Below are 11,750 nucleotides of genomic sequence, written 5' to 3'. Positions count from 1 at the left end.
ACCAATAATGGTATAAACTATTATCATTAACTTCCAAATGTGATGACTGAGAAATACTCATCACCCTTGTAGTATTTTTGCCAAAAATGTTTAACCTGAATCTAATCATGAGAAAAGAATCAGACAACCCACATTGTGGCACATTCTATAAGACACTGACATATGTCGCTGCTATAAAAATTCAGAAATTCTCTGAAAAGACAATGCATTGTTTTAGAGAAGTTAAATCAGGAGTCTTACATGTCTTTTCTTGAGTGAAACAAATACCTGAATCATTAATGAGTTAGCTTAAAAGGTGACTTTGGAGGCTCCAATTTAATTTCTTGTAAGCTCAAGTATCTGACATCTGTTTTACAGTAGTTTGGGCCTAATTAGATGGAACAAGGGAAATGGAAATGAACTACCTAAGACAAATGTGAAAGAATCAGGGAAGGTAGAATCTTCAAGATTGGACAACTAATTTGTTTAGGAGCTGGTGTGAAAGGTACAATAACAGCCCCCCAAAGATGTCTACATTATAATCCCTGGAATCTATGACTATGTTAGATTACATAGCAAGGAGGAATTAAGGTTGCAGATAGAATTAAAATTGCTAATAAACTGACCTTAAAATACGGAGGTTATCCTAGATTATTTGGGTAGCCCTAACATAATCATAGGGGTTCCTAAAAGGGGAAGAGGGAGGCAGAAGAGAACCAAAGACAGTGTGAGAGGTACTCGACCTGGCATTGCTGGCTTTGAAGAGAGAAGAATGGGACCATGAAACAAGGAGTCTAATAACCTCTAGAAGCTGCAAAAAGCAAAGAAAGAGATTCTCCCATAGAGCCTCCAAAAAGGAACACAGCCCTGACAACACCTCAATTTTAGCCCAATGAGACCCATTTTGGATTTCTGACCTCCAGAATTAAGATAATTGTGTTGTTATAAACTAATGAGTTTGTGGTAATTTGTTACAGAAGCAATAGGAAACGAATACGAATGTGAATATGTGGAAGAAATCACTAGAAAGGATTCTTGGAATGAAGGTGCAGCTTTCAGAAATGGAGAAGCCCAATGAGGAAGCAGGTTTGGGAAGGAGGAGGAATTTTAATTTTGAGCACAGAACTGCGGCAGGAGGAAGTCTAGGGAGTGGTTCAGAGTCAGAATTTGGAGTCAAAGAGGCCTCATTACAGCTCTGCCTCTTACAAACTGTTTCAACGTGGGCAAGATATTAAACCTCTCTGTGCCTCAACCTCTTTGCCTGAAGTGGAGATAATAATAGCACCTACTTCGTAGAGTACTATATAGAGGAATAAATGGGATAATTTATGCAAGGTCCTTGTATGTGGTTGGCCTGTGCTCAAATGTTGGTTGATGATGAGGATGATGCAGAAGACACACCTGTGCATAGTTTCTTAGTCATCATGGGCCGGTAAACAACTGTAACCACTTGTTTTATAACTAAATGATGAGTAGAGGAATAAAAAATGTAAATTAAATTACCTTGCTTCCTTGTTTAGAAGGGATGCCAGCTGTACTATTTCTTTTTAAATTATTATTCTCCAGACTTGTGCATATATATGCATTCTCAAATTTGAAGTTAGATGTAACTGCATTCATTTTTTAAGTAGATATTTTTTTCCTCTTTTGAGCTAGACCTTAGATTTGCTCTTACAAAACCTACACAGCTGGCCTGAAGCCTGATGAGACTGCTATGCTCCAGGAGTGCTGGGGCTGGGAAACACCTGTGTCCAATCCTGTGGCCTGGACCCACAGAATGGCAGAAAGAGTACAGTCACAGGAGAGATTAACAGGAGATCCAAGAGAGGGAGGAAAATAGAACTTGTTTAAGCAGGATTTACTATCATCTTATCTGCCCCCGCTTCCATTAAAAGCTCCACACCCTCCTAGGGTGACCTATGCTTTGAAGACCACGTTTTCTCCCTGGAAATAGAATTCTTCCTTCCTGGGATTAAGGGCAGATATGTGCACATCCCTGGAGGGTAGTATATCCTAGTTGCTCATTACACACAAAGTTTAATAAAGAGCCTGCTCTAAAAGAGCTCCGAGTCTGTTGGGAGACCAGCACCCAAACACAAACAATGGCATAAAAAACGTCTGTTGCAGAAAGGGTGAGACCAAGGGCTTCACATGAATCGTGGAGATTCGTGGAACAGAGGTGGCAGCATGACAAAGGCCACTACTCCAGAGGGAAGTGTGGACACAAGTGCCTCTGGTCAACAGGAGGTCTGTTGTCCAACTCTGACTCTCCACTGCCTTGTTCTGTATTAAACTCGACTCCACTTTCCAACACGTGTACGGAATATTAAGTGACAATCAATTAGACCCCAAGATGGTAAAAGAATGCTGTTTTTCAACTCCGGGTAGAGAACTCTTACTGATAGACCCCCGGACCACTTCCAGTTTTGGAGTACTACGAATAAAACTGCTGTGAACATTCATCTACAAGATTCTTTTTAGGTGTAGGTTTATATTTATCTCAATTAAACATCTAGAGTGAAATTTCCAGGTTACAGAGTAGGTATATGTTTAAAATTTCTGTTATGAGGGAATCGAGACAGACTGTGAAGCGAGATTGTTTACGTAAACACAAGTTGGCTAAAATGGAAAGATTTTTCTTTTTGTGATCACACCAAATTTCTGTCAGGGACCGCAGCTTTATTCAAACATTTTAGAAACATTTTATCATAATCTCAGTCCTCAACTGGAATGTCCTCTAAATCAAGGAGCATGTCTTAACTGACGTGATGTGAGCGCTCTCATTCATCAAGTGTTTGCTCTCCTGGATCGACATGCTGCCACTGTGAGCCATGACTAACAACAGATCTCACACATCTTTTTTTAACTGAGTCATCTGCATTTCTACATGGAACAATTCTGCTTGGTTGGGGAAGTTGGCATAAAAAGCAGCTCAAATTTTGGCAAAATCACTGGGATGGACCCTATCAAAAGCTCTTTGTTGACTCCCCCATCAAAGCACTTTTTTTTTAACCAGATCAAAAATAATCATATCTTTCATTTTGAAGGAGAAACCTCTTCACTAATCACCTTAGAAATGTTCTAGGATTTTATCCATTCTGCTCTTATTTCTAAGACCTTTGCTTGCAACCTAAGTCATCTGTGATGCATTATTTCCAAAGCGGTCCTTCTCATTAAAGACTCTCTGACAGTTAGAGCAATGCCAAGTTACCTGGACTGGAAACAGGTACTGTTAATCCAAATATTAACCAACTTCCTAGAGACCTTGAGGCTATAGCGCATTTGTGTTAGAACAAGGACCCAGGGTGCCATTCCCAGGGCATCTCTGGGCCTAGGTTGGCAAACCATCAAAGCTGAGATGTCAAGGCCCCTGCACAGCAACCTTTTAACAACGTCGTATTTGTATATGTTTCAGTAAGGTTTCAATCTTTGATTAGAAGGAGGAAAATAAAAAAGATTTGACTTGCCAGCCCAACCTTTCAGCAATATGGAAAACTGACACCAGATTTTTTTTTTTTCTTTTTGGTGAGGAAGATCAGCCCTGAGCTAACATCCATGCCAATCCTCCTCTTTTTTTTGCTGAGGAAGACCGGCCCTGAGCTAACATCTATTGCCAATCCTCCTTTTTTCTTTTCCCTTTTTCTCCCCAAAGCCCCAGTAGACAGTTGTATGTCACAGTTGCACATCCTTCTAGTTGCTGTATGTGGGACACTGCCTCAGCATGGCTGGACAAGCGGTGCGTCGGTGCACGTCCAGGATCCGAACTCAGGCCGCCAGTAGCAGAGCACACAAACTTAACTGCTAAGCCATGGGGCCGGCCCCCTGACACCGGATTTTGTCTGTTGGAAAAGTAGAAAGACGACTCTTGATTTAAATAGGGATTTTAGAAATTCTAAAGGTGGACACAAACGCTACTAGCTGAAATGGACACAGGCATGCTTTGGATTTATGGCACCTGTCATCAGAAAATCTCAGTGCCCTTCATGGGAAGACCCTGAGATAAAGCTTTTCAGTAACTGAAAAGAAACTGTAAGTCAGACTTAAAGCAGAAGTCTCCATGGTCTAGTCCAAGATTCTCTTGTGTATTTACAGAAAGCTTTTACCTAAAAGTCAAGTCAGCATATTCTTATCATTGAGAATTTAGGAGAATCTGAAATTTCAAATATATTCTTATATTAACATTAGGCACTTGGAAGACATAAATCTTTTTATAAAAAATTTATTTCTCTGTAAATACAAATTCCAACATCAACAAACAATAGTCCAGTGGAAAAATACTTAGCCATTAACATTGAAAACTCTTTTTTTATTTAATAAATAGAACTTTGGCATTCAAAATTCTAGCTGTAAACCCTATTAAAAAACAAAAACAAAAAACCAACCCCTTTACAAAAAAAGAGGTAAGAATGATAGATAGATTAGAAGGCATAAGCCAACCAGTGGCTTCACATTCTTTTTACAATAACTGTATTTCAATTAAGTCATGACCGTTGTATTTACACATGAGGTATTCTGGGTGGTTCAAAAACTGAACCTAGTTTACAAAATTCACCAGTCATGGAGACTGATTATACACACTGCTGTGCTTTTAATGTAACCACCTAGCACCTTACTACTTCTTGTCATCACACCAATGTGATGCTGAATTTTATATTTATGTATTTAAATAACTGTTTATACATATATGTACACACGTATACACAAAAATGACGACATTCCAAAGGAGTTTCCTGCTCACTCTACATACGGGGAAGAGGCTGGGCTCCAAAGACATATGATACCTCCTCTCATGTTTACTAGGGTATCTATCTACCTAGTAATGAATAACTGCTCCTTGCTTAAAAAAAAAAAATTCTTCATCAGGTCTATATACAGAAGAACAAGGTGCAATAATCATCGACAATCTTATAGCTCAGGTAAAATAGAAATGAATGCTTACTGCAGGCAAAAAGGCACAAAAGGTTCTCTGTGTGCAGCTGCAATGGTGTTGTTAATGACTTATTGATTTGAAATTACATTCTTAATATACTCAATACTTCTTTTAAATAAGAAAAAATCCAAAAATCCAAAATCTTTCCCCCTTCATGATTAAACGTATAATATTATCATACAGCAATATACCACCATGGCATTTTGGGGTGAAGTTGGAAATTATACTCTTTATACCAAATAGGAAATAGTTTTTCTTGCTTTGTGAATAGTGAAAAGAATTGTCAAAAATGAAAACAAAATGAATTAACTTTGGCTCTAAAGGCTATAGCTACTGGCAGTTTCAAATGATATAGTCTGGGTGAGCATGGTTATGAGAATTGCTTATTACCATAATTACATATCTACAATAATAAAAATCTACATAAGAGAATGCCAATAATCCAAACTAAAGATGTGCCTGAGCTGAACTATGCTATATAAAAACACAGTCCAAGTTCTCAGCTGCTATGTTATTCAATGAACTATTACTGACATTGAAAGAACATTTTCCCAATAAAGTAGTTCCTTTAAAAATATCCTCTAAGAGATTCCTAATAATAAGTCTTAAACTATGACAAAATTTATAAGCTCATTAGTAAGTCAGAAATGTACAATATCCATTTTAGCAACATTTTCCAGCCCTTGAGATTGTCTCTAACAAGCTACTGAAAGAAGTCTAATTCAGTTTAATCAACTGTCATGACCAAAATAAATTTCACTCAAATGTATCAGAGTTAACATTAAATACTGAATCGTATTTCAAATATGAAAAGGGGCCACACTTATTTTTTAAAAATTCAGGCATGACTTACCTATCAATACTTAAGCTTTTAAAAGTAGAGGCCACTGAAAATTTACTAAGAGCTTAACAAAAGTCATCCTTTTCTTCTGACATCACATGAAAAGACCACTACTGTGCCTTTGATGCAGTTATTTTTTCTGCACAGGTCATTTGGGTCTTTCATTGAGATAACTGTCACTTTATCCCTGCATGAATGTGACTGAGGCCAAATAACTTCAAAACCCAGAAGACAAATGATCAACGTTAATGCTGCATGAGACATTTCCATAGAAGACAAGCATTTAATTCACCAAAGCATAATTAGAGTTTTCATCTCTAAAGAAATTTTCAAATAGAAAATAAAATAAAAATTCAATATTGATGAATTAGAATACTAATAGTTTCTTTTCCCCCAGAAATCCCTCCAAGGCTGTCTACTTATTATCTAAGTCCTTTTACCAACTCCAGACTTTAAGAGATTACATTTTGTAATTCCAGGTTATACTTACACTATCACATCTTAATTCTCTCTTTTATGAGGAGTATACATTTTGGAAAATGAAATACGTCAGCAGTAGTTTGTTAATTTCCTCCTAAGTTTAAAAATTTTTACCTCAAAATATGTGAATTAAGTCAAAATCTGTAAGTTTTAGAAAACTAACTTATTTAAAAAAACCAAATATTATTTTATCCCAACTAAGCCAGAAAACAAAATTGTATCTACAGTAGATTAAAACAAATGACCAAAAGTTTGTTTAAAACAACAACAATAGCCATAAAACCCCAAAACATATACTAAAAACCTAGGAGTCATTTAAGTAAGAAACTACTGATCCAAATCAGTGATTATTTACCCATTAGTACTATCACTTTGGGGTCCCTTTACTTCAAAAATTGCGGAGGTTGGCCTTGGGGGAGGGGATTCTATTCAAAGAGAATGTTAACAATGTGCGCTGCCCTCGTGGCTTATCTCATTTAGATGCTATTATCACTTTACTGGAAAGGGTCGTTTTTACAGATATTAATTTTTACAAGGCAGAATTCTTTGCGTCAGATTTTTGGTACAAATTTACTGCTCCCTGTCTTCAAACCACTAACTAAAAAACAAATGAACATAACAGAAAGCCAAATTCTTACCAGTGACTAAGTCCCTCCTTATGTGGGGCCTTGGGCTACAGAATCACTAAAATGTCCTGATTTCTTAGTGCCCAGATCCTCAGCAGTAAGAAGAGTAGGGAGGACGCAGGTACCGAGCAGAAGGAAAGTCTGATATCCTTACAATGCATTATAACTGACTGCTGACATATATCTATAAAATAACTTATTGAGTGCTGTCTATAAGCCAAATTCTGAACTGAATGTCTTCCTGGGTAGTTTCCTTGAAGGCTTTTCCCAAATGTTTTCACTGCTGAAAATATTTAAGAAAAATCTTTTCTAAGAGCAGCCTTTGCACCAGTATATAAGCCTAGCAAGAAAACAGACATGGGATCTTCTCTTGCAGAAAACAATATTATCCTGCTTGATTCACACCCCTTATTCCTTCTGCCTCTTATTTCGTCTTGACCTAAATGAAAATGAGACTTGGTTGCATCAAGAAAACAAACCAATCTGTAAAGGACAATGATTGCCAAAACTAAGTATATTCAAAAGAATGTAATAATTGCTCCTAAGGCAATATAATATAAAGTCCTCCAAAATACCAACTGAAACAAGGAAATACTCATTTGGAAGTTTAAATGACTGCATATCTACTTAAAAATCAGCTGTATTTCACAGTGATATCCTGTACTCCAGGAGAACTATCCTGGCCAAGTTTATATTCTATGAAAAACCCTGTTTTTAGTGTATTTTACCTAATAAAAGGAATTGAAATATCACTTGGCCTAGACTTTGTTTTATGCTAGTGATAATTTAGATATAAAGAAAACAGGCTGGCTTTTTCTTAAAGTAGTTTCAACTTTAAAACAGACACAAAACTGGTAGAATGTAAATATTTGAGATCTGGATAAACTATTGTTCCAGAGTCACTTTGTTAATCTTTCTTTTACAATAATGATTGGAGGCCTTAGCAGGTTTGCATTAATTACATATGGCTTTGTTTACATTGATATATATAACATAAGTAAAAAGTTGTAAATAGTAAGAGACATGTTAAAATTAGTTCAAATTACGTTAACCAGCCTTATGGTATATAAATTACAATGCTAATGAAAGAGATCATTACATCAGAATTTCACACCTCTAAAGTAATCCACAATCACTCTGGAAAAACAGCTGACCTATCGACAGTACTAAAATCAACCCAACCCCACAACCTCACCATCTCAGCACAGTGGCTGTTCAAAACACAAATGGTTTTGCCTGCTGCATTTTTATTACAACACTTGCCTGCTGTTGGAACTCTTCTTCAGCCAGCACTTGAAAACCCCAAGTACAACACAAGCTTCTACACGAAAGAAAAGAAATACAAAAATAAACAGTGTGTGCCTTTCTCAGAAGCTGTGCTTTGACTCCAGAAATCCTTATAATTTTGTGAATAAACACACATGCACACACACACACACACACACACACAAAACTACAGGATAAAAAGAAATCCTATCCCTTTATCTGAAAGGCATTCTTCACAGCTTGGTCCTACAATCAGTAGTTTGAGAATACAGATTTTTTTTTCTTATACACTCTACCACATTTTTCAAATGGTAATTCAATTTTCTGGCCTAATTAGACAAGCCCCTTTGAAATCTCCTCATATTCCTTTTCCCCCCTAACAAAACAAACCCACAGGAAAAAAAATCCTATGTGCAAGTCATATGCCACTGACAACTCGACATTATGGCTCCTAAAAAGAAATATGAAGAACCGTTACACAGCAGCATTAGCAAGGGGTCATTATTGCTGTGGGATCAACACTCGATCATTGGGTAACGCAGCTGTCTCCCATGTCCTGAGCATAGCGGTCGGATATGGTAGTCCTTAATTCATCAATGTCCCTCCGTAACTGGCATACATCCGATAGTTTTTTAGTGAGTGTTTCTGGGCTGTGGTCATTCTCAGTCTCTTCAGCTGAACAGTTCATTGCTGTGGAAATAAAATATGGAGAGAATATCTCACATTTTTTTGAACAAGGTATTTTATGATTTTCAACTTGACTAGCACTGGAAATACAATGCTGTACACTGAATACCAGTCAGGTTCAGCTTTAAATCATGCATCACTCAATATTAAAAAGATCTTATCTACTTAGTCCTTGTAAAATTTTGCTAAGGCTTCTGAGGGACACCAGTATTTAAGTAGCAGAGAATTCCACAGAAGATTGAGACTGAGCAGTCATAAAGGTAGAAGCAGAACCTAGAGAATGTCATCATGGAAAACATGGTAGCAGAGAGTTTAAAGAAGGGTAGGGTGAACCGTGTCAACGGATAATTGATGGAGTGATGAGATAAGGATTCAGAAGAATCCATTGGTTTTTGACAAATTAGCTGGCTGGTCAAATTTTCACAATGCCAAATTATAAAGTAAGGATTCTGGGGTTAAACTTTAAAGACTGGAAGGAGCATACATTGGGAGGTGAATGCGGCAAGGTTCTTGAATCTCCCTTTTATTCGTATTAGGATAGCTCTCTTATCCTATTACTGAAAAAGTTAACAAATACTAGAGAGGACAGTGCAAACAGAGAAGGTTACAAAATAACTGAAGGGGTGACTAGCTCTAAAATGGTGGTGAAAATGAGTCTTTTGTGCGTGAGCTTTTGCTTCTTCCTCCAAGAGATCACTGCTAACTAAACCACCCACTGCTCACCTGGCAAAATTCTCCTCCTCCAGGATTCAAGCCCAACACCAGCTCCTTCATGGAGCCTTCACAGCCCTTCCCAGGCAGATTTAGTGGGTTTTTCCCTTGTGTCCCTGCCATCCTCTGTCCACATCTCCATTATAGTACTTATGGCAATGCTTGAATAATTTGGTTAATGTGCACGCAAGGCTGTGTTCAATTTATCTGAATTATCAGCACCTCAGTGCCTGGACTGTCAAAGGCATTTAATAAATATTTCCTGAGTGAGTAAATATACTTAAAGTTTAAAATGTTTCTTACATATCCACACGCATATGTGTGTGCACACATCTATGAAGTGGAGGGGAAATCCTGCTGACATCTCTGAGCACAGTTACATGTTTCACTTAACAACTGATCTACTTTGATCAAGAGTATCATTTGGTTTGCTAAAATAACTATTATGACACAAGATGGTGGAATGTTTTTGATGAAACTGGAAACAAAACTAGTTCCCACTCTAGTCACATATTAACCATATTCCTAGGCAATTACTCAATACAACATGTTGATGCATAAACCTTATGGTCTTATTCCACTCATATCTCCTTACTAAAGTCTATTTCTTCTGTATTAAAAAGAGACCAACATGTCAATATTATAACAATTTAGAACCACGTGAAGAGATGAGTATTCCCACAAAAGTAGCTCAGAAGGGAAGGGACACTAGGATATTCCTGTGGCAGCTCTCACCACTGTGTGGAGGAAGGCAGAACTGAGGCAGAATGGGTGGATGTCACTCTGAGAGGGACAAAGCCAGCAGACACGCATGACAAAGGCAACAGATCTGTGGGCTACGAAGACTGGCTCATGTGACAGCATTGGCACGTACATTAAGCAATTGCCACAGAACATACATTGCACAGGAAAGCAAGTGAGTATTTCCTCTCAAATAGTTTACAGTGGACAGGTGGCTGGGTCATTAATTTATACAATTACCACAAGAAAGCAAATAGAATCATTACTTCTAGAAGAGTAATCAGGAAATCACACCTAACTACACTCCAGTCGCATAATTCACAGATTCAGTGCAGCTCATCCACACAGCCAGAGTTGGAGGTGTTCTATCAACCAATACCCAGTTCACTTCTATAAGTATAATGAGGTAAGGTCTAGCAATGAAGTAATAACAGGTATTCACAAACCCGCAGAATGAATCAGAGATTTATAAATCTAAGTATGAGAGGAGACTAAAAACAAATGGAGAAAAGGCAATCAGAAGTTCCTGATTCATGAAGACAGGTTCTTAATTGTTAAGCAACACAGTAAGGACAAGTCATCAGCCACTTACATCTGATTCCCAGTAATAATGACAGATTAGGCTCCTTGCCCTGAGCACGCTGATTAAGAATACTGCACAACGCCTTCAAGTCAAACAAACAATAGGACATCTCCTTGAACAGCTTATCAATCACACTCAAATCAAACAGTGGCCGTTTGGAAAGAACTGTCTGTTGCCTGGATTGGTCGGCTTCCTGGCCCTGATCCAATAAAGAGCATGTCTCTTCTGCTTGTCTTTGGTTCTGCAGTGGATAAAGAAAACAAAAATCAGGCAGTCAGAACAGAGGAAAGGTACTCTAAAGCATACAGGTTAACATTTTGCTCAAAGTCTATACATGAAACAGGGGAGCCAAATTTAACTGCATACACACAGTAGGAAAAAAAAGACAGAAATAATTTAAGTAATGGAAATTGTTCCTCTGTGCCCTGTGAAGCCCTCTGGTAAACCTGAGAGAAAACATAAATCCAAAAAGTCTCAGTTTCTAGGAGTCTCTCAAGCTCTCACATCATGAGCATCTTTGTTGTGTACGGATTTTTCAATAATGAAATTTATTCCCAAAACAAAAAGAACTACGAAGAAACTTTAAACCTCATCCTGTAGTTTTATTGTTAGTAGCAATAGTGATTGTTACTTTGAAAGTATTTTTTGTATATTGAGAAAAAAGAATATAAGTTATTATGTTAATGTTAGAACCAATATTTTCAGTGTTAAGAGAAAAAGAAATACAAGTATAAAAATCAAAGAAGAAAAAAAAACCGAAACAACTCTGAATTGTTAAATTTGAGTTGGAAGTATCAATGTGAACTCATTATTTATTACTCTCAGAAAAAGTTACCCTCACCTCATCGCCGAAACTGTCATCATCTACTCTTCATCCTGAAATTGCTAATTAAAGGTAAATTTAAT

The 11,750-nt window shown here is 37.3% G+C and overlaps 1 protein-coding gene across 3 annotated transcripts in view; it reads right to left on the bottom strand.

Moving 5' to 3' along the window:
- Positions 1-4,182: 4,182 nt before the first annotated feature.
- The window catches only part of CEP85L (centrosomal protein 85 like), a 159,751-nt gene continuing 152,183 nt past the window's right edge, over positions 4,183-11,750 (bottom strand). For all 3 annotated transcript variants that reach the window (XM_058566384.1, XM_058566382.1, XM_058566383.1), the window contains exons 12-13: positions 10,854-11,085; positions 4,183-8,812 (exon numbers count right to left, since the gene is read on the bottom strand). In XM_058566384.1, coding sequence (XP_058422367.1) covers positions 8,649-8,812; positions 10,854-11,085 — 396 coding nt within the window. In that variant the 3' untranslated portion in view covers positions 4,183-8,648. The remainder of the gene's footprint in view (positions 8,813-10,853; positions 11,086-11,750) is intronic.

The sequence above is a fragment of the Diceros bicornis genome, chromosome 23, assembly GCF_020826845.1.
Source record: "Diceros bicornis minor isolate mBicDic1 chromosome 23, mDicBic1.mat.cur, whole genome shotgun sequence".
In the NCBI taxonomy this organism is placed as follows: Eukaryota; Metazoa; Chordata; class Mammalia; order Perissodactyla; family Rhinocerotidae; genus Diceros; species Diceros bicornis.
Note: the sequence above shows the minus strand (reverse complement) of the source record. Positions and strands in the feature narration are given on the sequence as shown.